This window comes from Sus scrofa, chromosome 18 (assembly GCF_054392235.1).
Source record: "Sus scrofa isolate SSC_HxYL_T2T_F1_AM1 chromosome 18, Sscrofa_HxYL_maternal_Yorkshire_Landrace_v2.0, whole genome shotgun sequence".
In the NCBI taxonomy this organism is placed as follows: Eukaryota; Metazoa; Chordata; class Mammalia; order Artiodactyla; family Suidae; genus Sus; species Sus scrofa.
Genome location: NC_139400.1, coordinates 58,123,656 through 58,148,583, shown reverse-complemented (window position 1 = coordinate 58,148,583; position 24,928 = coordinate 58,123,656). Strand labels below are relative to the sequence as shown.

The window sequence follows — 24,928 nt, the reverse complement described above, 5'->3', positions numbered from 1 at the left end:
ACGGCTGAGTTTCCACGGCCTCTGCTGCCCTCTCCCAAACACATACCCTCTCCTGCCGGCGATGAGACACGTCCAGGAACCGGTGGGCCGGGAGGCTGACGGGCACTTCAGCTCCCGTCTGAACTTGAGGGATCTACTCAGGTCATCTCGGGAAAGAGATCGAGCTGACCAAAGTCTTTAAAACTTCAGCTTCCCAGGAGTTCCCGTCGTGGCGCAGTGGTTAACAAATCCGACTAGGAACCATGAGGTTGCGGGTTCGGTCCCTGCCCTTGCTCAGTGGGTTAACGATCCGGCGTTGCCCTGAGCTGTGGTGTAGGTTGCAGATGCGGCTCGGATCCCGCGTTGCTGTGGCTCTGGTGTAGGCCGGTGGCTACAGCTCCGATTTTCCTCCCTCCCTCCCCCCTAGCCTGGGAACCTCCATGTGCCGCGGAAGCGGCCTAAGAAATAACAAATAGACAAAAAAAAAAAACCAAAAAAACTTCAGTTGCCCAGTGCTCAAGCCTGCGAGGCTCTGATGACATCAGAGGCTCTTACGAGCTGCTCACGTCACCAGGACAGCCCTTCTGGAAGATGATTCTGCAGGGTTTATCGGAAGGATCAGAAGACAAGCCTGTACTCGGTAGCCTGGAGGTCCCACCCAGCGAGAAGAGAGAGGAAATGTCTCATAACCAGGGGAGACAACTAACCTAGAGGGGAAGAGAGCTGAGCCACATGCTTATTTGGCAGGGAAGCTGGAGACCAATGACGTCCAAAAAGAAAGGAATGGTGAAATCAGCCCCTCGGTGGAGCAGCAACCAACCAGCAAGCGGGAATCAAGAAGCCCGGTGGGCAACATGGAAGACATTAGCGGTTGATGGAAAAAGCAGAGTAAAACTATCTGTGCTGTGATTAGAACCACATAACAAAAGGCATGTGTGTCTACTACCAACAGGAGCTGGAAGTGAGCCTGGAAAACTGAAGACCGTTTGATTTTAGGAGGGTGAGTATCCTGTCTTTTATTTCATCCGCACTACCGTAATGACAGCCGTGCAGTTACGAAAGAGAAAAGAAGGGCAGTTTTTCCTCCCTCCCTCCCTCCTCCCTCTCTTTCTTTCTGGCTGCACCCGAGGCCCTTGGAAGGTCCTAGGCTGGGGATCAAGCCCTCGCCTCCGCAGTGACCTCAGCCGCTGCAGTCGGATTCTTACCCCACTGCACTACGGCGGGAGCTCCTGAGAAGATAATTTTGATCTGATCACAATGAAAGCCCACAAAACTGGCGCGAGCTGGACCTAGAGCAAGCGCACATCCACAGCTACAGGTGGCCAGGACCCAGACTCCTGTCTCCTTGAGCCGGACAAATGGCCTTTGATGTGGAGCGGCAGGAGCAGAGGGCTGCTGTCCCTCGTGGGAGCAGAGAAGGGAGTGCGCCTCCCACGCATGTCTGGGGGCAGCTCCGCTGGGCACACGCCAGCCTCCGGGAGCCCGTCTCCTACCCAGCAGATGATGGGTGGCACTGCTGTGTTTGTCCACGAGCCTGGCCCAAGAGTCCGATGGCCCCAGAGGGTCAGAGCTGTGATGTGACACTGCACAGGAAGGCGCCCATCAGCCCCACAGCAGGGGGGGCAGAAGTGTGGGGTCCATGCGTTCTCACCCAGTCCTACCATGGCGGGAACCCAGGTTCTTAGGGCCACAATTCAGAATTCAGAAAAAGGGAGTAATGCACAGAGGTAGCCTTTCCATCGCCATGTGTGGGAGGGAGACAAGCTGAGCAACCGCAAGGGGGGGAATGGCATGGTGACGGGAAAAGCAGAATAAAACCATCTGTGCCGTGATTAGAACGACACAACGGTTATTCGACGGTTACTCACTGGACATGAGACCTAGGCGGTGTTTACAAAAAACATAAGAAAACCTCTGCTGCTAAGGGAGGAAAGGAAAACCACTCAGTGGCTGTACCTGGGCGACAGGTGTGTGAGGAATTCATTTCTCCCTTTCTTTTCTGTATCTTCGTTTATTTTATTTTTTTAAACTGGAAGAATGCCTATATACCAGCAGAGAACAAGTAAAACTTGGAACTAAAAACACAATACCATTTATATTAGCTCCCCACTCTAAGAGTAATAAGCTTAAGTATAAATCCAATAAAATAGGTGCAAGACCTATCTGAGGAAAACTATAGGACTCCCAGTAATAAAATCAAAGGAAAACTAAATAAATGGAGAGATAGTCCATGTTCATGGATAGGAAGACCCAATACAGTCAAGAGGTCAGTTTTCCCAACTCAACGCATAGATTCAATGAAATCCCGATCAACCTCCCAGCAAGCTCCTTGGTGACTATCAACAAACTAAGTCTAAAGTTTCCATGGAGAAGCAAACAACCAACACAAGACTGAAGAACAAAGTCAGAGGACTGACACTGCTTGGCTTTAAGCCTTACGATGAAGCTACCGTCATCAGGACAGTGTGGTGCTGGTGCAAGACTAGACACATAGGCGAATGGAACAGAATAGAGCCTAGAAATGACCCGCATAACTACAGTCAATGGACCCCTGACCAAGGAGCAAAAAAGATACAATGGAGCAATTTGTCTTTTCAACAAATGGTGCTGGAAGCACTGGGCATCCACATGCAAAACAACGCATCTAGACACAGACCTCACCCTTTTCACAAAAATTAACTCAAACTAGAACAAAAACCAGTTTAGTGTAAAATGCAAAACTATAAACATCTTATAACGCAGGAGAATATTTAAATGACCTTGGGGTTTGGTGATAACTTTTCAGATACAAGTTATATACAAGTCAGATACAACTTTTTAGATTCGAGCCGTGTCTTCGATCTACAATCAGCGACACAGGATCCTTAACCCACTGAGGGAGGCCAGGGATCGAACCCATATCCTCATGGATACCAGTCTGGTTCTTAACCCGCTGAGCCACGACGGGAGCTCCTCACTCATCACTCTGACTTTTACAGCTGGAGGCTCAGGTCAGCACAGCCTGTCTGACCACATTCCCCCAGCGAAACAGAAGACTTGACACTTACTCCACTGAATTTGATCTTGTTCAAATTTCCTGTGGCATCCTGTGGCCCATCGGCCAAGGGAACTTGGGGCCCCACCCAGCCCTGGGGCGGCTCCTACAGAGGGAACCTTCTCTGACACACAGCAAGGAAAGGAACGGGACTGGAGGAGCACGGAGCCCATCCCTGCGGGGAGCCAGGAGGAAAGAACGAGGGGCCGGGGGACTGACCTGCCCCCTGCTTCAGCAGCTCTGCCGCGGAGTTGGCCGCCGTTTGCGGAGAACTTTCGGCTATTTCCTCCAACGGATCTGCAGGAAAGAGCAAGAAAAAGCAGCAATGAGCCCAGCTTGCTTGCAAAGAATCCTTGCAACAGTGGGGATGCCCGTGGAGCCCCAGGCAGCGGCACACTGGCTCCACAGAGCTCCCTTGGCGACAGCAGCCCAGTCCAAAGAAACCCCATCACACTGTGAGCAAAAATCAACACGACACAGCCCAGCAAAATACTTTCCTCATCTCTGCAATAATTTATGGGACCAACTACATTTTCAAAGGTAAATCACATCCACCTGTATTTTAAGCTAATCATATTTCTGGACTAAAACACAATTATGTGACCTCGAGACTGCTTAGGAAAGCAAAGATATGCCTCTTCATATGCTATGGGCGCTATTTTTTTAAAAAATTATATCTTTTTTGGGGGGAGGCGCATCTGGCACATGGAAAATCCCAGTCCAGGGGTCACATCGGGAGCTGCAGCCGCTGGCCTACACCATAGTCACAGCAATGTAGGATCCTGGCCTCATCTGCGACCTACACCACAGCTCACGGCAATACCCACCGGATCCTTAACCCGCTGAGCAAGGCCAGGAATCGAACCCTCGTCTTCATGGATACTAGTCGAGTTCGTTACTGCTGAGCTGTGGGAACTCCATATTGTGGATATTTTTAAACAAACCCAAAGGTACAGAGAATAGTTCAACTAGCACCTATGGTCAAAAACATCAACATTTTGCTGATTTTATAGAATTATAAAAATTACATGTAAATGACCTTGACGGTGTCTGAGCCCAGACATTTTATAATTTCGAGCTACAGAAACCTTTGCTCCGTGGAAATTTTTCACAAAGCCATGACATCAAGATACGACCAGAGGCTGCGGGTGCCGCGGGCCAGCTCTCCTCACCTGACCTGGTGGACTATTCAGGGTTCACCCACAGAGTTATGTATCAGCTCACCTCTGTCCGGAATGAGCAGTTTGCAGGGCAAAGCCAAGGGCGTGATGGAATGCTGACACACCAAAGCCGTCAGGCTCCCTGGGAACGGAAGAACAGCCAAGAGGCATTAGCCCCACTCTCAATACTGTGTTGCTCGGCCAGTGTATCTGCTGAAGGGAGGCTGCTGCAAAAGGTGAGCCTCTGTGTGTGTGTGTGTGTACACATACTTACATTTTGCTTTTTAGGGCCACACACATGGCATATGGAAGTTCCCAGGCTAGGGGATGAATCAGAGCTGCAGCTGCCGGCCTACACCACAGCCACGGCCATGCAGTATCTCAGCCCTGTCTGCGACCTACACCACAGCTCACAGTAGCACCAAATCCTTAATCCACTGAGTGAGGCTAGGGATCAAACCCGAGTCCTCATGGACACTAGTCGGATTGGTTTCCATGGCACCACAACAGGAACTCCTGAGCCCTTAAATTTTTAGCTGCTAACACATTCCATTATGGTGGGAATTTGTGCAAAATTTTCAACAAGTTCAGCAGATAGCAAAGGGGCAGGTAAGCGGAACTGAGATGGCTCTCAGCAAAGACACACCATCACCAGTTTGTCAATCTGAATGCATTCCGGCAGCTCTCACAGCTACCACGGAATTGTCTGCGTGGTGCTTCTTTTTACGACCGCACGCGTGGCATATGGAAGCTGCCAGGCTAGGGGTCGAACTGGAGCTGCATTTGGGGCCTACGCCACAGCCACGGCCACACCGGATCCAAGCTGCATCTGCGACCTACACTGCAGCTTGCGGCAACACTGGATCCTTAACCCACTGAACGAGGCCAGGGATGGAACCTGCATCCTCACAGACACTGTTCTTAACCTTCTAAACCACGGTGGGAATTCCACCTGCCCAGAGGCCATGATAGTGCACTGATGCGGTTTGCTCAAGCTCCGCCTGGTGGGCTCCTGCCGTCTTTCAGACAAGCCGTCAGGGTCAGGTCTTAGGGGCAGCCCGTGCTCTTCTCATGCCCAGAGGATGGGGTCACAATCAGCTCCAACCTCTCCACACTCCTCTGCCACCTGCCTGGACCATACCTGTGAACCTGCATTTCCGTCACCGTGTGTTTATTTGCCTTTTTTTTTTTTGCTTTGTAGGGCCACACCCACAGCATATGGACGTTCCCAGACTCGGGGTCAAATCGGAGCTACAGCTGCCAGCCTACATCACAGCCACAGCCATGCCAGATCCGAGCCGCATCTGCGAGCTACATCACAGCGCACGGCAACACTGGATCCTTAACCCACGGAGCAAGGCCAGGGATCGAACCTACAACCTCATGGTTCCCAGTCGGATTTGTTTTTTTTATTTATTCATTTGCTTTGTTTTGAGAAAGCTTTTTAAGAACAACTTCATATCCAGTTTATTTCATAGATGATAACTGAGGCATCTCCAAACAGGGAGGAAAAGAAAGCGTGCTGTGTGAAGGATGGGCAAACCCACGGCCCTGATTCTCAGGCCGAGAGCACACGGTGCACGTGCTCCTGGGTTCAGAGCCGAGAGCCGGCTCGCAGCCACTTACCGAAATACGGTTCATTGGAGCAGCCTTTCAACCGCACTCCCTTTGGGGTGCACTCGATCAGAAAGTGCCGAACCAGTTCGTTGGCCAAATCTCCAGCTGTAGTAAGAGATTTTAAAAGGAGAAGACAATTTCTAAAAATGAGAGCATGAATTATTAGAGAAATGCATATCAAAATTACAATCAGGGGAGTTCCCGTCATGGCGCAGAGGAGACAAATCCGACTAGGAACCATGAGGTTGTGGGTTTGATCCCTGGCCTCGATCCGTGGGTTAAGGATCCGGCGTTGCTGTGGCTGTGGTGCAGGCCAGCGGCCAGAGCTCTGATTAGAACCCTGGCCTGGGAACCTCCATATGCTGTGGGTGCGGCCCTAAAAAGACAAAAGACCAAAAAAAAATTTTTTTTTAATTACAATGAGGTATCACCTCCCTCTGGTCATAAGGCCAGGAGAGGGACTGCTAGATCATACGGCAACTCTATTTTTACGTTTCTAAGGAGGCTCCATAGTTTTCCACAGTGGCTTTTTCATCAAAAATTCTACAAATAAATGCTGGAGAGGGTGTGGAGAAAAGGGAACCCTCTTACATGGTGGATGAGAATGTAAGTGGTGCAGCCCCTGTGGAAAACAGTCTGGAGGCTCCTTAAAAACGTAAAAATAGAGTTGCCATATGATCTCACAGTCCCTCTCGCGGGCATTTATCTGGAGAAAAAAGCCATAGTTCACAAACTGCTTATGCCCTATGTTCACAGCAGGACTATTTACAACAGCCAAGACATGGAAGCAACCTGAATGTCCACCAACAGATGAATAAAGATGTGGTGCATATATACAATGGAATACTACTCAGCCATAAAGAAGAATAATGCCATTTGCAGGAGCATGGATGGACCCAGAGATTATTACACGAAGTGAAGTAAGTCAAAGACAAATACCTTGTGATGGTGCTTCCATGTGACATCTTAACAAAATGATACAAATGAACATATTTACAAAACAGGAACTGACTCACGGGCATAGAAAACAAACTTATGGTTACCAAAGGGGAAATGGATAAATTAGGAGTTTGGGATTAGCAGATACAAGCCACTAAAAGTGAAACAGATAAACAACAAGGTCCTACTACAGAGCACAGGGGGCTATGTTCATTCAATATCTGTAATAAGCTACAGTGGAAAAGAACTTGAGGAAGAATATATACATATATGCACATGTATAACTGAATCACTTTGCTGTGCACTGAAACTATCATAACACTGTAATTCCACTATACTTCAATTTTTTTTTTTTTTTTTATGGCTGCACGCATGGCATATGGAAGTTCTGAGCCAGGGACTGAATCTGAACTGCAGCTGAGACCTACACCATAGCTGTGGCAATGCCAGATCCTCTAGCTTCACGGTGCTAGGCTGGGGATCGAACCCTTGACACTGTGCCACGGCGGGCACGCCATGCTTCAATGTCCCCTGCAGTGGGCGGGCTGCCAAGAGCCACGCTAGGAAAGGTCGCTGGGCTGCAGGAAGGAGGCTAGAACCCCCTGCGGTCACCGCGCCTGGGGGTGAAGGAGTCCTCAACCATTCTGCAGAATCCCCGTGATGGGAAGGAGTCAGCAGCCTCCAGCTCCTTCCCCTCCTAGGAGGAGAGGTTAGAAAGACCCAGATGTAGCCGCCCAGGAATAAATGGCTGAAAGGAGCTGGAAGGGTGCCTGTCCTCTGGGTAAGGCTCAGCCAGGAGCCAGGTCCTCAGCCCCTCGAGGAAGCAGGCCGTCTATCACACGGCTTCTACACAGCCCACGAGCCCAGAGAAGGTGCATGTGAAAAACCACGGAAGGGCGAGCTGTCTGCTGGTGGAAGAGTACAAATGACACAAAAAAGACGAGGCCGTCACCACTCTGTGCTAACAAGTCCTGCAGACATGCCCGCTGTGCTGCGCTTCCGTCCCGCCTCCCTCCCGCCACGGGAACGCGTCTGCTGCACCTCCTAACAGTTCTGAATTTCTGGTGGCAGGACCCGCTGGAGTTGGGTTTGGGCCCCACATCTTGCCCGCAGCAGGCTCCCCCGGGACGCTCATCATAAACCACACAGAGAACCGCAGCGGTGACAGCCTTTCGCAGGGGCCGTATGGCTGGCAGGAAAGAAAATCCTCAGAGCCCATAAAAGGCACCCCTGAATAAAAGCGAGGAAAAAACACTTCGCCCTCCCGTTGAGGGAGGAGAACGACCCACCACCGCTTCCAAAGCCGAGGGAGACAGAGTGTGGTCGGGATGCAGGAAACCCAGCTGCTCGGGGCTTGGGGAGCAGGTCCCGCCCATCTGGGGCTGTCCTGTCTGCCACCAGGGGTGGGTGGTGACTTCCTGGGCTCTTCCCAGGTTTGGTCACCTCTCCCCTCAAATCCACCCTTGGAATGTGAAGTGCAACTGCCAAATCCAGGGGCTGCAGGAAGCCAGATAAAGTGTCACCCAGGACGCCGGCAACTGGCATGTCCTGAAGCCTGTTACACTAACGTCCTCGATTTTGTGGCCTGGGCCTGAAGGTGAGAGTCTAAGTTATACATCAGCATTTGCATTTCCAAAAAGACAATGCATGCAGGAAAAAAAAAAAAAAAAGGTTTGGCCTTGCTTTAAAAGCTTCAGCTAGGGAGTTCCTGTCATGGCTCAGCAGGTTACAAATGCAACTAGTATCCATGAGGATGTGGGTTCGATCCCTGGCCTCGCTCAGGGGGTTAATGATTCTATGTTGCTGTGGCTGTGGTGTAGGCAGGCAGCTGCAGCTCCGATTCAACTCTTAGCCTGGGAACTTCCATATGCCCCAGGTGTGGCCCTAAAAAAGCAAAACAAATAAATAAATAAAAGCTTCAGCCAAAACTGAGGGGGAGCCGGGAGCTGCAGTGTACTCACCTCCTGCCCCCCACTGATCCCCGTCTCCACAGACGCTCAGAGGTTCCGGCCCTGAGACCCTTTTCTGCCCTAACCATCACTCAGCGTGTTTCCAAATGCCCCGCATCCTCCAGGCCCGACTCAGCTCATGAGCTACGAAAGCCTCTATCTCCACCCCAAGGCAAGTGGAGAGTTTGGGTGGAGCTTCTCCTGCAGGGATTCTGGGCACCTCAGGGCCTACTTCCAAGGCTTCGTTCTCCAAAGTTCTCCCCGATGGGCACAGAGCCTGCTCCTTCTTCGCGGCCAGACACAACGACACGCACGGTCTGGGCTCCAGGCTGAGTCACCTGCTTCCACGCAGCCCCGCCCCATCTCCTCACACAACCTCTCCCTTTGCCCGGACTGACCATCTGTGTTTCCTGAAAACCCCGTGGCCACGGCCCGAGGCTCGGCCCCTCGACCAGCAAACCTCATGTGCTTCAAGGGGGAACTCAGTCCCAGGTGATTTTCTCCAGGAAGAGCTTTAAGCAGAGATTTCCTCCAGGGGATGGTTCTGGGTGCGGGGCAGGAATGAAGCAGGTGAGGGTTCTTTTGTTTGAACACCAGGGGCTCAGAATCCGTGCTTATTCTGATCTGCACCCCCAGCTGCACCCAGGTGCCCGAGGAAGAGCCCTGTGACCCACGGACATTCCTGTATCTACAATCTCCACTCGGGGGAAAAGAGAGCAAAAGAATCTTTTCGCTTGGAGTTTGCCGCAGAGTTGATGAGAGGTGGGAGGGGCAAAGAGGGCAGGGTGAGATAGCAAGGCAAAAAGAATAAATCAGAAGCCGTATGTTACGGGAGAGAGGGTATTGATTTGTTGGGAGCCAAGCTTGTCCCTGAGAGAGGAGGAGAAAAGGGACCTCGTGATACCGTATTTGAACAGGGGGTATCAGCACGAGCTCAGGAATTTTATAAGTGACACGTTCTCCAGCTCTGGTCCTAGAGAGAAGCAGCGACAGTCCAATAGCCAAGAGCCGATCCAGCAACTCGAGCTTGGTTTCTGGATGCCACCTTCCGGTAAAGAGAACCAGGAACCTTTGGGGAAATGGCCAAAGCGGGGAAGGAACAAAGTCAGCCTCAAACACGTTTGCTGTTTCAGAAAGCTGGGGTGCCCACAGACTGGTGGGGCTATGCCAGAGGGCGCTGGGGCCAGCCGGAAGGGCTTGCACGGCCAAATCCAGGATCCCTGGGACAGTCAAAAGCAATGACAGTGATGGATTTACTACACGCAGGAAAACACAGGGAGGGGCTTCCCCAGGAGGCTGTCAAGTGCATTTGGGTACACACGCATCTGCCCCATGATACCACCTACTCGTGTCTGCAGGCATTGCAGACTCTGCTGTGCATCATTATGCTCGCAACAAAGAGCATCAAAAAGAGCAAGAAGAAGACATGAATGGAGAACGCATTATTCAGCTAACATCTGCCACCTGTGCAGAGTGCTGGACCAGAGCGGGAGGAAGGCTTTGGCCGTGCCCTTGAGGGGGATAATCCAATGACTCCAGGCTGACACTGGCCTCACTTCTAATCCATCGACACACTCTACGGGGTGCAGGAGCAAGCACTGTGAACGAAGGATGCCACCTTCTAGGTAAGAGAAAGGAAAAATGCACACCTGCCTGCATTGGAGAAAGAGTGAGAAGACGCACAGCAATTTATGGCAGACCTTCGCCCACCTGAGGGAAGTAAGCGGGGGCGGGGGAGGATGGGCTGAAAATGGGAGCCTTATCTGAGGCTCCCACGTCCTGATGTCTGCACAAGGGGACGGATCACCCATCAAAGCAATAAAAAAAATAAAATTAACAAGTAATTAACCTCCCTTCCTGAGCCAGGACTGGCACTTGCCATCTGCCTCTCCTCGGACGGAGCCACGAGCCACTGCAGCTGCCAACCCTTGGACCCCCTGAAAGGGGCTCAGGGCGGAGCTCAGGAGGAGGCGCTCTGTGCTCTGGGAAACCTGGCAGAACAGGTCTTCAGAGAGATGTGTTCAGGACGAGATTTTATGAGCCCAGTTCTGGCATCTCCTCGCATCTAGAAAAGCACTAAAATCCTTCCTGGTGACGTCTGCTTCCCATGACCGGCAGTGACCTTCTGTAAAATGTATGCCTGGCTGCACGTACCTCCTCCCTGTCACCAAAATCGCACATACACGACGTTCCCCCCACACCTCCCTGGAGCGGTATTTCAGAGCTGTCTGCAATGCTGCCTCCTGGGCTCTAGTCCTCATTTGGCCCCAAATCACACTTAATTCTCAACTTTTAAGTTGTGCATGTTTTTGAAGTCAACAGAGTACTTCCTAACGTCTACCCAAAAACATAAACACTAAGAAGAAAATCCATGAATGCTGTCCGGGTCACCCACCATCCCACCAGCCCAAGTGCCCTGATAGTCACGTGGCTGAGCGGAGCCGGCCGGACCCACCTTTCTTGTTCAGCTGCAAGACGGAAGGCGGGGGTGTGGCCACTTTCATGGCCAGGCCGTAGGCGCCTCGGAAGGAGTGGCTGTCCCTGACGATGAAGGACCCAGGCTCCTTGTCCTTCAGCATGGCGATGGCTGGGGGAGGAGAGCAGAGAGACATGAGTGTCCGCCAGGGGGACCGCGGCCTCTCCCCTTAGGGCAGTGGCAATGGTCTCTCCTGCAACCCGGGTCCCTTCTCAGCTGGAGGGCAGTGGCACAGTGGCACAGAACAAAGCAGAGGCCCTCCTGTCTGTGCAGTTGGGGGGCCCTTGGGGAGGTCTCTGTGATGCCCAAGGTTTTGTGGGGGCCTGACCATAAGGATGCAGGGGTCAGGGGGCCCATCCCTTTAGATCACAGAGGTGTGGCTTTTCACACGGGCTCCTGTGAACCCTGCAGCACCTGGAAGGTTCCAGTGAGGACTCTGACCTGACAGTGCAGGAAACTTGAAGCCCCAGGGGCATCGCTGCCCAGACCAGCTCCCAAGACACACAGTGTGGCCAAGCAGGAAGTGGGGGGTGTGGACCAAGGGGCAGCCAGTCCTCTAACTGGCCTTTTTTCTTAGAAATTTTAGAAAGTGCAGTCTCAACTTTCAATGGAAGGAAAGAGATTTCCAGTCATACTTTCTGCAGACTGTGGATGTACCCAAAACGTTACTAAATGTTTAATACAGATTCCCAGATTTGCCCCAGGGGATGGCAAAAATGCGGCCGTAGGTGGCTTTCCAGCCGGCGGCTCCCAGGCAGATGCAGCCATTGTGGCCCACTGTTTCCAGCCTGAAAGGGACAGAGCCCTCCTTTCTGATGTGGCCATCACTGTCCGTCAGGCCACAGCTGGGCCTGGCACTGTACCTCCCACCTGCCCGAGGGAAGGCTGGGAGGCATTTAGCACGACTTGCTGCTTAAAAGGAACAGCCGCCGCTTCCTGCTCCAAGTCTGGCCCCCCAGGTCCCATGCTCACAACATGGGAAGAAAGAGGAATGGGTGGGGGTGCGAGTAACCTCAAGCTAGTGATGCTGCCCAGACATCCGCAAGACTTTTTCCTAGTCACTGGAAAGCATCTCAGAATTTTTTTTATAGACATGTACCTTTTATGACGAGAAAACCAGGGGTTTAAAGGATAAAGTAATACACAATTTCAGCCATGGAAATGCAAGCTTTCTATATAGCCCAAGGCTCCGTCCGGAGAACTTCAGGAGCCTGGACATAAACCCAGGAGTGGCAGGAAGCCCCGCGTCACGCCTTAGAAGATAACCTCAGGGAGTCCTCTGTCCGAGGTCCCTTGGGCACCCCGACTCCAGCCCAACCTTCCAGCATGATGCTGGCTTGGCTGCAGGGCAAAACAACTGGTTTCTTCTATACAATTTTCAGGGCACTGCCCGGAGCCAGGACAAAGCCATGAGGCAGGAGCTCGTAAACTGCACGCAGGGAGGGAGGGAGAGGAACACAGCACTCCTGCCTGGGAGCGGGTTTGACGGGATGCTGGGCAGGTGCAAGCCTGACCTGGTGCAGGGCGAGCCAGCCTCCCTCACCTGCTGCTCCGGCAATCCAAGGCCCCAGATGATGGCTGGGGTGGGGTGGAAGCAGGGCCCCCAGGCCCACATCCTGGACGTGGGGGGATTTGTCTCAGCGTGTTTTCTAAATTTAGGGGCGTAACGTGTATTTTTTTTTTTTTTTTTTTTTTTTTTAGTAGGGGCAAGATCACTTATAGACATTACCATTTTTTTATTGTGAACCACTAACCAGAGCTTTTTCTTTGTAAGTCACAGTTTCCCTTCACTGTGGTGGAAAGAGGGCCCCAGGCTTGCAGGCGGCAGACTGCTGAGCAGCAGAGGAAAGGCTGGGTCTGCTCCAGCCCATTCTCCCCTCCCAGACCCCATCCCAGAACGTGGGCCGCCTGGGTGCAAGGGAGCCAGGCTCTCAGCACAGCAGAGGGGGCTCTGAGGACCACAGTGGGCTCACTGCTTTCTGCGACAGACGTGAGCCTGTGCTGCGGCCATGAGGACAAGCACAGGACACCCCCCTCGTGGGGCAAAGCCAGGGCTGCCAGCTGCAGTGGCCAGCGGCCACATCCTTGTCACCCCTCTCCCTGCAGCTGGCGCTCTCACGGATGGTGAGAGTAGAGGCCTGAGCATGGCTGGAACAACCATACTTCATTCCTGCTTTACTCGAGAGCCCCTTTCCTCCTGGTACTTTCATGTTCACTCTTTTTTTTTTTTTTTAACTGCACCCATGGCATGCGGAAGTTCCCGGGCCAGGGACTGAACCCTCAACACAGCAGCGACCTCAGCCACTGCAGTGACCATGCCAATCCTTAATCTGCTGCACTGCAGTGGGATTCCTATGTTCACGTAAAATAAAACATCCCAAGGAATTAACCTTGCCATAGGAACAGGTGCACAACTGTGCCCCCAAAGAGAATAGAGGTTTTGGTTTGTTTTTTTTTTTCTTTCCTGCATCTCCCTGAAATCTCGCTACAGCTTTTCCAGAAAAAGGCACATTCCAGCAGTTACAACAAAACCCACGCATGGCTATCTTCCATCTGCAGAAGCTGGCACACCAACAGAACATTCGTCTGTGTAGGTGTTCTCTACACGAAACGTCTAGAAAATAGAGGAAGTTACGTTTCTGGAGTCCCAACTGGAAAAATCAACGCCCAGTGCACATAGTAGCTATTTTGAGATGGGGTCCACCCCAAAGAAATATTTTTAAATGTGTGGCTAAGATTAGGCCAATGACAACAGTAACGCCTGCCGCCCACTGTGCAGCCACCAGGTGCCAGCAGGGGAGGTGCCCTCCACCCGGGCCTCTCCCCGAAACCCCACAAGGCAGGCTTTGTCATCCCGGCCTGCAGGACCGCCTGGCGCACTCCAACCAAGCCTGGAAGCGGGAGCCTGGCTGTTCAGAGACGGGGGCAGCCCAGCACAGCCCTCACTCAGCTCTGAAAGGCTGTGCCACTAGTGTAGGCGGGCCCGCTCAGAACATTCTAGAACAGAGCCCTCAACAAGCCCTTCTTAGAGTCTGTGGGGTTGGGTGAGGTGCAGAGGCGCTGGAGCTAAGAGGCACAATCATGCGGATTCTGGCGACCAGAGCAGGGAGGGGACGAGAACGGAGCGTTTGGCCACAACAGGGCCCTGAAACGTGGTGAGCGGCCCAGGCACAAAGGACAATTCAGGGCCTCAGAAGCACCCCCAGCCTCTGACTCCCCCACCCCCACTTCGAAATGACAGTGGGTCCATTGAGCTCAGTGGAAGAAAGGCACATTCTTGCCATTCTTCCAATCTGCTTAATTGAGTAGAAGGCTGTCGGTGGACGTTGCACCGTGCTGGTTCCCAGCCACTTCACTGTTTGCGTGCAGGCGTTTTGGAGACACAACACTTCCCAGGAGAGTGGCTGTGATGTTCCCTCCCGAGCTGAGACTGCGGCACAGAGCGGCCGCGTGGGCTGCACGCCGACTCGTCTTGCCCCTTGAGGCCACACCACCCCCTTCTCAGCGCTGCACCCACCGCCAGAGCCCCTGGGGCACCTCCTTTCTGAGCACCCTGGCCAGCGTTTGCCAGCCTCCCCGCCAGTCCCACGCCAGCCTCTGGGAGGGATAAGCCTGAGGGCAGCCCTGCTGTGGCCTCGAGGGAGGACAGGGGCTCCCGTGAGCAGGGCCAGCACATTCTCACGGACCCCATGCATTCTGCTGGAGTGAGTGCTGGCTGCCCCCAGTGGGACCACCCCTCCAGCGCCTGGCCGGCCTCCCTCTGGGCCGCCTATCCCCTTTGCATTCTGGTAAAAAGTGACATATGACTTAGCTGCTCAAAAACGTTAATGATTTCTCATTTTTGCTGATCTGGACGTGAGACACTGGGCTAAGCCCACCAGGTCCAATCCTTGGGTGCTTGTCATCCCGATGTGGACACTGGCTGGGACATCAATGCGTTAGAGAAACGCCTCTCCCTCCCCCATCCCCCCATCCCTGCCACTGGGGGCCCATGACGCCGTCTTGTTATAACCTACAGGCAACACTAGCCAGACCTCGGCTGGTGGAAGCCGCCAGAAGGTACACCCCACCCAATGGAACAACCATGACCCACTCCATTGTCAGAACCGAGCCTTTACAGTAAAAACTTATAGCCTCCCCCCCCCCAACCCACCCCCCCAGGGCAGGTCATGAAGCGCAGGCGGCCCCAACATGCCCACCCTGTTCCCGCCTCCGGGTGGCCCAGCCCTCGTCCCACCGGCACACCTTGCTCTCTGGAGATATCCGCCTTGTACCAGAACTTGGATGTGTCTTGGACGAAGTTCACGGACACGTGCTTGTCACCTGAATGATCTACAAAACAGAATTTAAAACCAGGAACCATGAAGGGCGTATCTTACTGCAACCTGTCACCTCGAGGGACCTAGAAGTGCAAAGGCCCCCTGCTTAAAGGGAGAAGCACTCTCGGTAACCACGGGGCACAGGGCGTGGCTGCTTCACAACGCAAAACACGAAGACAGCAGGACACTCCAACAACCCGCAGCCGGAGACGGCGGGCACGCGAGCAGAGCTGATGTGGTTTTACTCCTGTCACTGTCTCTTATTCCCTCTGCACTGGAAACATCGCATAATTGAATTCCAAATGTATTCTTTTTTTTTTTTTTTAGGGCCACATCTGCGGCATATGGAGGTTCCCGGGCTAGGGGTCCAATCGGAGCTGTAGCCACCAGCCTACACCACAGCCACAGCAACGCCGGATCTGAGCCGTGTCTGCGACCTACCCCACAGCTCACGGCAGTGCCGGATGCTTAACCTACTGAGCAAGGCCAGGGATTGAACCTGGGTCCTCATGGATGCTAGTGAGATTCATTTCCGCTGAGCCACGATGGGAACACCTCGAATGCATTCTTTCAATTTGTTTAAGGTGACTTTCAGACAACACTGATCCCAAGTGAAAGGGGAAAACCACCACTCAGATGTCTGCATTTTCTGCTGCCGGACTGTATCTAAGGTGGTACACAGGAGCCCAGGGTGAATTAAGCAGCGGCTCTGGATCGGTACTTTGCTCTGGGCTAGAAGAGCAGAGATGCTCTGAGATGGAAAGGACCCCTTGAAAGCTCCGGATTCGTCTTTCAAGGTGCTCAGCCCAGCACTGGCGCTGGTGCTCACAGGGCAGCCGGGCCAGAAGGCCAGGGCCCTCCCTCCCGGGTGCAGGAGGAGAGCCTCCCGCGGCGGAGACGCACCTACCTGGGGACGGTGCAGCTGCCTCTGCAGCCTTGGAAAAGTCCGGGAGGACGTTGGGGAAAGGGATGCTCATGGTGCTCCCGCTGTGAGGGCTGGAGAAGCCGCTGGAGGACGGGGAGACAGAGCCGAAGGAACGGTCTCCCTCCGAGGCCCGCTTCTTCTCGGGAAGGGGCGGCTGCCCGGGCAGGGTCATCCCCGGGCCCTGCAGGACCGGGCTGTGGTGGCCGCTGTGTCCAGGCGCCACCGTGAGAAAGTTGTGGGACAGGAAGCCATTGTCGGTGGCCTCAGCTGCTGTCCGCGGGGGGCCGGGGGCGGGGGACGCCCCGTGGGAATTGGCCAGCAAGGCCCCAGAATCCTCCCTGGGGGCGAGGCCACCTCCCGAGGGGGCCGTGCTGAAGCTCAGGAAGGCCTGGCTGCTCGGGGGGCCCAGGGCTTCGGGCGGCTCCACCAGGGACAGCTCGTGGCCGTGGAAGGACGTCTGGAGCTCGGCAGGCGGGAAGGGGGGCCGCCCAGGGCCGTCCTTGCCAGGCCCGGAGAACTCGCTGGCGCCGAGGAGGCTCCCTGCAGGCCGGCTGCCCCCCAGCAGGGCCAGCGTGGACTTGGGGCTGCTCTCCACCCACTGGTGCTCGGCCGAGGAAGGGCTGTTCAAAAGACAAACCACCAGAGAAGAAGTCCAGGGGGCTGCCTGGGAATGAGCCACGGTTCCCACAGGGCGAAGAAGGGGACCCGGAGGCTGGGTGCTGGGGCTCCCCTGGAGCGTGGCCTGTACCCCCAAGATCAGAATCCAAGCCCTGCCACCCTCCCACTTGACTTTTCACCCCCAGACGCTCAGGCACAGCCTCGGGGACCAGCCCAACCCACCTGCACAGCCTGCTGTGCCTCTGCCCTCCTCGTGCTTCACCTGGCCAAGTGGCCTCTTCTCCCCAGGATGAGGCTCGGCTGCGTCCCTCTGAAGCCCTCCCAGCCCAGAGCCACGTGTGCCCAGGGACCAGCGGTGTCCCGCCCTCTCGTGCCTCCACGTGCACATCAACCATACGTCTACTGAAACTGCCTCCCCTTCTTCCTCTTCCCTCGATGCCCAACTCAGTGCCTGACAGTTTTCAGCAAGGGCTTGCTGGTACAACCCGCTGATTGCGGATGCCAGTGAGAAGCTATGAAATTGGAAATTCCACTATTAAGAATATTGGAAATTATGTCATATTTAGAAATATAGGAAGCCAGCTAACACATATATTCCACGAGCAAACACGTATCTGCCTGTGGGTGATGCCGAGCCCTGATGAGAGATGTCCCGCTTTTTTTGTAAAGAGAAAGGAGGGGGAATTAAGGCTGGCAACTGTAAAGCAATGTGCCCACACGTGAAACACTCAGTGATGACTCCTCCCCTGAGCATCTGCAATGGTCCCCTGGCAGTCCTCTGCGAAGGAGAATCGGACATCTCTCTCTGTCCCGGGCCCCCTCCTTCCTGTTTCCCCAATCCCATCGAGGGGGCGTTCCTGCACCCCCTGTACTTTCCTGAACACCTGCACAAATTCCATGTCCTGCAGTCCCGCCCACCCTCACCAGCCCCCTAATCTGCAGCCCCAGGCAGGTCCCCTCCTGGCCTGGCCGCTGCACCCCGCTTTCCAGCCTCAGCTCGGACAACGCCTTCACGGATGCTGGTCCTTAACCCGCCACTGTGCCCCAACCACACGCAGGGTGCTCCTTGAGCGCTCTGCCTGCTAAGAGAGAATGTCACCTCTCAGGAGTTTTTGTTTTGACTGCATTTTTTTTTTTTTTGGCCACACCCACAGGGATGGAACCCACACCACTGCCGTGACAATGCCAGGTCCTTGACCGCTAGGCCACCTGGGAACTCCCTTGACTACATCTTTGAAGCGTGACGGCTGTCAATCCACAAGGCAGCCTGGTGTCACGTGGAGGAGGGCGCCCGCCTCCCCTCCACCCTGCTCGCGCTGGCGTCTATCCGAGCAGCCTGGGTTGGGCTCAAAGGCCCACCTTACCTCTCCCTCCGCTGGCCGGAGCTGTTGCCAGAAATCGTGCAGGAGGACGTGAACGCCCGCTGGAAGCAGGGCGCCGCGGGCATGTCGGCCCGGAGCATCGCGGGTTTGGGTCCAGCGGGGCTCTCTGACATCCCCGCAGAGTGACCAAGAACCTCAGGGCAGCCTCGTGGTTCTGGAGCAAGAAACACGGGCAGACCGTAAGGAACAGTGTCACTTGTGACGTTCTCTGCGGCAGGAGACAGTGACCCCGTCCCTCCCAGCACAGCTGCTCCTTGCCTGGCATGTTTCCAAGAGGAGAAACCCCAAACCTGTCCCCTGGCGCGGCTTCCCCCACGTTGCTGATGATGGTCGGTGAGTGAGCTTGTTTACAACGGAAAGGGACGGAGCCCAGGGTCACCGCCTGGGGACCCACGTACCCTGACTGACTTGCACGATGACGAAGTAAGCCATGTCCCACTTTAAAGGACAAGGCATCTGTGCAAACCAGCAGGACGCCCCCACGGAAAAGGGCCGTTTTCCATAAGGTGCCAGCCCAGGGGCTATAGGCTGGGTGGGCCCTTGACCTCCCTTTGTGCCCCAGGCTGGGCCTCGAGCTTTTGGGTGACACGGCCCTGCCCGTGGTGTCCCCAGCCCCGAGAGGCCCAGAATAAGAAGCCGAGCACCAGGAAAACCAGCCTGTCTGGCACCTGCATGCCCAGGGGACTTCACACGCTCCACTGAGCAGATGCCCATCCTGCTTTCCGACCACCGTCGCCATCCCTTCCGACACAGGCACCCAAGGCCTGTGGAAGTTCCCAGGCCAGGGATTGAATCTGAGCTGCAGCTGCAACCTATGCCAAGGCCGCAGCAATGCCAGATCCTTTAACCCACTGCGCCGGGCCGGGGATGGAACTCACACCTCCGCAGCAACCTGAGCCACTACAGCCGGATTCTTAACCTACTGCACCACAGCAGGAACCCCAAACCCACAGATTAAGTCCAGAGCTACCCAGGGATTTTTGCCTGGTAACCAAGACAGAAGCAGCAGCTGGGAAGCCAAAAGATAAGAGCTGGGATTTTGGCAGGTCCGCGGTGGGGTCTGAAAGAAACAAAACCTAGGAATTCAAGGCACTTAGCTAAGAAGAGAGAACCTTGTAAACACTGCCAAGGTCCCAGGTAAGCCCCTAAAGGCTACAGCCTAGGAAGATGAGCACCAAAACCAAACTGGCCCTAACTGGTCTAAATGGTCTGCCCGAGAGTCAATCATATGCCCTCTGGGGAATTAAACCACCCTCCAATGGCTGCCTCTGTCTGCCCATCCATCTATCCATCTACTCATCTGACAACTACCCAGCCCCCCATCCATCCTATTCCTCTATCCAACCATCAACCCATCTGTCTATAATTTTTGGATACAATATCAGATATTTAATTAAAAAAAAACAATCAAGCATGCCAGGTAACAAAACAAAGAAATGAAAAGACAGAAAAAACAAAACAAAACCCACCAACAGCTAAAACAAATACTGGAGTTAAAAGACTTTGAAATAACTAAACTGAAAATGTTTCAGAACAACTAAGAACAGAGAGAAACAGAGAACTGGAGTCTGCTAAGAACAATCAACTGGAAATCCTGGAACTCCAAAATAAAATTAATGCAATTAAGCATGAGGTCAGTGATTTTATCAGCAGGTTAGACATGGCAGAACTAAGTCAGAAGAAAATACATAGCAAGCACCGAGACGCAAAAGAATGGAAAATACGAAAAAAGAGAAGACAGACACATAGGACATGATAAAAATTCTAATGCATACGCAACTGGAGACCAATTGGTAGGGAAACTGAAGGAGGCAGAAGCAAAACTGGAAAAGATATTTACTGAGAATTTCCTAGAAGAGACTAAAGAAATCAAGCCACAGGTTTGTTTGCTTTTTTTCAAAATTTAAGTCTTTTTTTTTTTTTTTTTTTTTGTCTTTTTAGGGTCTCACCCAACAAAATATGGAGATTCCCAGGCTAGTGGTTGAATTGGAGCTGTAGCCACTGGTCTACACCACAGCCATAGCAACGCCAGATCAGAGCTGCATCTGAGACCTACACCAGATCCTCAACCCACTGAGCGGGGGCCAGGAATCGAACCTGTGTCCTCATGGACACTAGTCAGATTTGTTTCCGCTGAGCCGCGGCAGGAACTCCTGCCCTTTTTTTTTAAGTCCATGAAATCTAGGCAGGATAAGTAAAAAGAAAAGTACATGTAGTCCCTTAATAGGAAAATTTATGAAAGTCAAGTTTAAACATAGCATCTGTCCATTTGGGGAGGAGAGTGGGAGCCAAACTCAGTATTAACTTTTTTGAGAAGTTATAGAGAAACCCAGCGCTGTTGTTCTATTTGTACAAACCACACTGTAAGCCCCTGGGGACAGGCACTGCCTTCCACCTCCTGCTGCAAATGCTCAGGCACCACCCGGGGCTAGGCTTGGTCAGTGTCAGCGTCCCAACAAACCTGGGTGCGTGTGTCCTACTGGGACTCACCCAGCCATTCCTAGAGCAGACACAGTCACCCCACCCACAGTAAATGTTCTGCAGGAAATGTTGGGTAATGGGGAATTCATTAATCAGCCAGATGGTCTTCAAAAGCCACCCTTCAGTCCCCTCGATTGAGGCTGGGATAGAAAAACAACGATGCAGGCTTCAGACATCCTGCTGCACCCGCACTGCTCTTCCCAGTAATTAAATCTTCAGTGATGCCTGCTTGAACTCATTTTCGCTTTATTTATTTCTGTATTTATTTCACTTTTTTGCTTTTTAGGGCTGCACCTGTGGCATATGGAAGTTCCCAGGCTAGGGGTCAAATTGGAGCGACAGCTGCCAGCCTACACCACAGCCACAGCAATGGAGGATCCGAGCTGCACTGCAACCTACACCACAGCTCATGGCAACGCCAGATCCCCGACCCACAGATGGAGGCCAGGGGTCAAATCTGCATCCTCATGGTTCGTAGCCGAGTTCGTTCCTGCTGAGCCACAACAGGAACTCCCTCATTCTCCATTTCAGATGTACCTGCTGAGCACCAGCTACCCGTCAGCCGGGTGCTGGAGGCTGTGGGAAAGCAAGCACCTGGCTGATCCTGCCTTCCAAGGAAGCATTCTGTCTAAAAGAGGAGGCTCGACTTAGCAGCTCATTGAAGAACATGTGAGGTGCAGCCAGAGACCTGCAGGCAGAATCATTTCTGTTTGGAGAGAGTGGAAGGCTTCCTGGAGGAAGTGGCATTTGCTAGCTCTGTGCTCACAAGGCAGGAACCACCCTCAACCCCCGCCCCCTTCACTGCTGACCCACCACTGAGCTGGCAGCTGGTGGGAGCTTCAGGTCAGCCGTGCCATGAAGTGATGAATGAGGTGGCTGAGGCGCAGAGGCTAAGGACAAAGTCCAGGGCGCAGTGTGGAAATACAGTTCAGGGGGCTGGCCCGAGGAGAGGGAGGACAGGGGCACCCACCGGCCCCCAGATCCCACGTCGAGGAGCAGCACTGAACTCTGGGAATCAGAAAACCAGTTTATCTATCAAGTCTAGCGCAGCCACTTTAGGGTTATTTGAACATTTCACAGGCCACGTGTGAGAGACCGTGGCACTGGGCGCGCACGCAGCATCTGCTTGCAGGGTCGGGTCTCAGTTACCCAGGCTGCCCCCGTGGTCCCCACGCAGGGACACGGGCTGCACGTCAGGGCTGCAGCCATCTCCGGGATCCCACACCACACGCACAGCCAACATTCCCACCACGGGAGAAGAGGCCGAGGGGAATCAGACCCCGCTTTGTGTCGTTACCACATTGCCTGTTCCAGAAAACAGCAAGCGCAGTGCTTCCCATCAAAGCGGCTTTGTTCCTAACTCTGTTCGAGCCAACTCTGGGGCATGCACGGGGTTGTGTGCCCTCTGGTCAGATCACTCCCTGCCCCGGGCACAGGACTTCACCCCCTCAGGGGGGCCGCCGAGGACCTCGGAGTGGAAGGCATTGGCTTCCTGGCTCCTCCATGTCCCAGAGATGCAACAAGCACTAGGAGTGGGGCCTCATGGGCAATGAGGGTGCACCCTTCCCCGAGCAGAGGGGTGCTGCCCACTGTCCGCACTGGGAATCTAGAGACATAAGAACTGGAGCCCCACACGGCCAGGGAAGGACCCTGAAATCAGAGCCCAAGCACAGCCGGAGGCACCAGTTGCCTGAGTCAAAGCTGCAGACTGCAGACCCTTCTGTGGGATCTGCCCCATTTCTAGAACGTGCACGTCCTAAGAGCAGTGCCCTAAGAGCAAGCAGAGGTGTCCTGGCTGGTTTTTTGTTCAACTCGCACATCTGCAAAGTTAAACGACTGGTGAAACTGCCAAAAGGACGACTGCCCGTGGGCCCCAGGCAGTGGGCCAGGCGCTGTCTTCTCAGCTCTGGAGCCAGGAGGCGGCTCAGGGTGCAGTGACGGCTCTGGAGCAGATGAGGGTGAGTCTGCGGTCTGCCAGGGCTGGGCTGCAGGCACCGTGCAGACCTGGCCCCCAGCTGCCTGCCCGTGAGCGCTGTCCTTGGCTCCTGACACCCAAGAGAGCATATCCCTCCTCCATCAACTACTCGAAGGGCTCCGGGGAAGCCAGACTCTGGCCCACGGCCCCCTGGGGATGTGTCCACGGTGTGGCGGGGAGGGCAGCTAAGGGTCGCACGGACACTGCCTTACGCCCCATGCACGAGCTGTCAGAGCCCTGGGGCCTGACCCGACCTGGGCCTCCGTTAGGTCCCTGGCAGCCTCCAGGCAGAGGGGCAGGTCTGCTCCTCCTCCGGCGTCCTCACACCTCCCTTCCTGCCGACACCCCGAAGGGGCCGGACCTTCAGTGTCTGGAAATGCGACCCCCCCCCCACTTCCTGGTGTTCCCTGTGCAGCTGGTACCCTGGAGCTGAGCGCTGGAAGGAGGGAGCTGGCCTCTCCCTGGGGGCTGCCCTCGGCTTCCCCTTCCAGCACTTCCTGTATGTACCCAGAACAGGGTGAGACAGGCTCGTGGGCGCTTTGCCAAACGGTCTATTTTTATATTCTCGCTGGGGCCGCTGCAGGAGGGTCTGTGGGAAGCTGGGTAACATTTGCTCTCTGCTTGCTACTATTTACATCACATGGAAGGTAACAGGAAGAAAGGGAGCCAGCTCTGCTCGCAGGCCGGGCTCCGGCTCACTGTCCTCCAGACCCTGGTGCCTCCCGCCCGGAGGCTGAGACCGACCCGTGGAGGGACAGGCCAGGCAGAAAAGGTGAAGGAGGGGCCTGAACGTCAACGTTCATCCCCGCAAGATGCAGGAACCACTACCTAAACTAACAAAAGTCAGGGCACGCAACGTTTAAAAAAAAAAATCAACATTTTCCTGTCTTAGTTACATAAAACATCTTACAAATGCATACAAATCATTTGTTCATATATGACTTACTCTTAATGAGGATAAACTGCCATAAAATCTGTTATAGGACCTTTAATGAAACACAAATTTAGCTGAGGTCAAGATCACACTTGCCTAGGGAAGCGAAGCCTCTTGAGTAATTTATTTCACTACCTAAAAGGTCAGTCTCAACCTCTGACCCACAATCAACAGGCAGACTCACAGTAAACTTTTAGAAGTGCATGAGAATATCCATATCTGTAATCTTTTTTTTTGCCATTTCTTGGGCCTCTCCCGCTGCTCCCTCGGCATATGGAGGTTCCTAGGCTAGGGGTGTAATCGGAGCTGTAGCCACTGGCCTATGCCAGGGCCACAGCAATGCGGGATCCGAGCCGCGTCCATAACCTACACCACAGCTCACAGCAACGCCGGATCCTTTACCCACTGAGCAAGGGCAGGGATCAAACCCGCAACCTCATGGTTCCTAGTCGGATTCATTAACCACTGCGCCACGACGGGAACTCCCATATCTGTAATCTTTTTATCCATCTAGTCACCGTTCATCCATCAATCCTCCTTCTCCCTGTCTTTCATGTTGTAGCTATTTCTCTCTATTTCCTATCACGAATCTCTCTCTATCTCCATCCCTCCGTCCGGGTGACATCGGGGGATGATGTCATCAACCGGGAAGCTTCCTTCGCCAGCATATGAGAGAGTTCCACAAAACGGAACTCTTTCGTCTCTTTCACTCTATTTCTAGCTGTGAAACTGGGAGCTGCCAGGAAGGGGGTGCACAAGCTCTCCGAGTTCGAGTCTGGGTTCTGCCGCAAGTCATGGACCACCCAACACACTCTCAGCCTCTGGGACCTCAGGCTCTTCATCCTCGGAAGCCCATCAATTAGGACCAGAGAAGATGATTTCCAGGGTCTGTTTCGCTCTAAAGTTACCCTCTACTGTCTCCATTTCCTCTTCCCTCCATTTCCTCTCTTGTGTCCCTTCCTCCATCTCTGCTTCCCTTTGTAAGTTGCTGGTTTCCATCTATGGCCATTTGCTGTCTCCCCTTTTAACGTCTCATTTCAGCTCTTGAGTTTTGCTTTATGGGTACCACAAGGTGTACATAAAATAGTTCAGAGGTAAAATCGACCTTTTTTTTTTTCTTTTTTTTTAAGGCCGCACCTG

The 24,928-nt window shown here is 53.7% G+C and overlaps 1 protein-coding gene across 14 annotated transcripts in view; it reads right to left on the bottom strand.

Moving 5' to 3' along the window:
- Positions 1-24,928, bottom strand: part of TNS3 (tensin 3) — a 232,623-nt gene that overhangs the window by 10,061 nt on the left and 197,634 nt on the right. For all 14 annotated transcript variants that reach the window (XM_021079356.2, XM_085005686.1, XM_021079358.2 and 11 more), the window contains 7 exons: positions 18,381-18,552; positions 16,381-17,018; positions 15,400-15,486; positions 11,134-11,265; positions 5,800-5,895; positions 4,238-4,315; positions 3,233-3,310 (listed from right to left, as the gene is read on the bottom strand). In XM_021079356.2, coding sequence (XP_020935015.2) covers positions 3,233-3,310; positions 4,238-4,315; positions 5,800-5,895; positions 11,134-11,265; positions 15,400-15,486; positions 16,381-17,018; positions 18,381-18,552 — 1,281 coding nt within the window. The remainder of the gene's footprint in view (positions 1-3,232; positions 3,311-4,237; positions 4,316-5,799; positions 5,896-11,133; positions 11,266-15,399; positions 15,487-16,380; positions 17,019-18,380; positions 18,553-24,928) is intronic.